At 39.9% G+C, this 1844-nt stretch overlaps 1 protein-coding gene across 1 annotated transcript; it reads right to left on the bottom strand.

The window, feature by feature from the left end:
* Positions 1 to 43: 43 nt before the first annotated feature.
* SARC_15233 (hypothetical protein) lies at positions 44 to 335 on the bottom strand (the record flags this gene model as incomplete). Its single annotated transcript, XM_014290645.1, has 1 exon — positions 44 to 335. A coding segment is annotated over one exon (292 nt), but the record flags the coding sequence as incomplete, so codon positions are not given.
* Positions 336 to 1844: the final 1509 nt, after the last annotated feature.

Below are 1844 nucleotides of genomic sequence, written 5' to 3'. Positions count from 1 at the left end.
GTATATATAAATATAAATGTACAACTGGCACCATATCCAGTACCTTGTGTGTTAGATGATGTGTTCGTAAGTAGCTTTTTCTGCAATATTTCTTTAGTTCTCTCCACATCTTTTCCCAGAAGAGGAGAAGTCAGTATATCTTCCTTATATATTGTGTTGTTTATTCTGCCCCTCCTCATAGAATCGGGGTCTCTCAAATTCATATCTTCCATATCATTGACAAGATTGTTTTCTACCTCGTTCGTACTAACAGCACCACTAAACCCAGCAGCGTCGGACATATCCGAGTAATCGCTACCAGAGTAAGCCCCCGGGCATGATAGTAGATTGCTCATAATGTGTGACTATATTCAACCAACAATATGTTTTCCTACATTGAGACTAACATTACATCCAAGTATATCAAATCAAATAATATGTTCAAGTAGACAAAAAACAAGCTATACGTTTGGCTATATAATGTGAACAACAATGTGGCAGGACCTACGCAGAGCAGCTCTCCTTTGTCCGTCTATCTTGTCCGTGCCGTATCGTACGTTCATATCTCATTGAACACACACAATTCATACGCGTTTTATTTTTTTTACCATATAGCATTCAATTAGACAAATTACACTCATATGTATGTGTAAATATTACCAAATATCATATTATGATATGCGCATCCAATAAGAGAACACTATATCCACCTATTCATTTTATGGAAAACTTGCGGAGTCAACAAAAGGCTGAATACCCTAGAAAGTGAAAACCCCTCTGAAAAAAGTTCGGTACATATACTGATCTTGCTGATAAGCAGGGACGACCGACGAGACATGTTTATTCAATTTAATATGTTTTCGAACATATGTGAAGCACGCTGAACATTGGGGCTTGCAAAGTTTAAGTTTTAGTATTTGAGTGGCAGAATTGCAGTGCACTCAGTAGTATCTGGTACGCACACTTAGTCCTATGTGTATTCATTACTCTATCATTGTTTCAATGCATGAGTGGTTCGGTTCAGTGCACTGTCTAACTCCACGATCCACTGCTGCGGTAACTGTGCCGAGACAGATCTTAAAATCTATGCTTGATTTTATCCTGACTCTGGCAACTATATACCGAGGCAGAGACCCGCTACACACACTCAGCGGAGTAGATACAGATATACTCAGTGGTCCTGTTCATTAGTAATCTAACGAGCACGACCCTCTGGAGTACAAGCTTTCACTATGGGTTTAATATATGGAATGCTTTATTCCGTTCGGCTTGTTATGCGGGAGCGGATTCGGAGTATGTTCGTGCTCTCTACTGCTGCGACACTTTGTGAGTGGGGTAGTGTACGCTTTGGCTAAGCAAAATGTGCACTCATATCAATAAAAGACATGAGTGACCAGGTATAACAGAAACACTATTTCAAGCTGTACCAGGGACACTATTCATCTAGTATTAGGCTTTGACTGTTCCGTTGTTACTATGGAAATTCATACAGTGTCACCTCGCCCCAACAATGATCTCCCGAATTGGGACTTGATACCAATGGCTAATATAGACGACTTCAGATTCGACTGCCTCGATTTGTTCGACAATATCCATGAAGACGAAGAAAGACTTATTGTCAACTCAACAAACTCAACCAACTCAAAGCCGATAGCATGCCCCACTTCACCCTCTACAACTGGCACCATACAACTTTTAGAAACCTACGCTTTGGCGAAGCCCAAGGAGCCCAGAATGCCGTCTATGATGTCTCTCTCATCTATAACCATTCAATCAAAAGCCGACAGAAGTGAACTGTATGTATTTAATTTCGTATGATGATACGTGGGCAAATTTGAACAGGATTATATATATATATATATTTG

This window comes from Sphaeroforma arctica (assembly GCF_001186125.1).
Source record: "Sphaeroforma arctica JP610 unplaced genomic scaffold supercont1.5796, whole genome shotgun sequence".
Taxonomy (NCBI): Eukaryota; class Ichthyosporea; order Ichthyophonida; genus Sphaeroforma; species Sphaeroforma arctica.
Note: the sequence above shows the minus strand (reverse complement) of the source record. Positions and strands in the feature narration are given on the sequence as shown.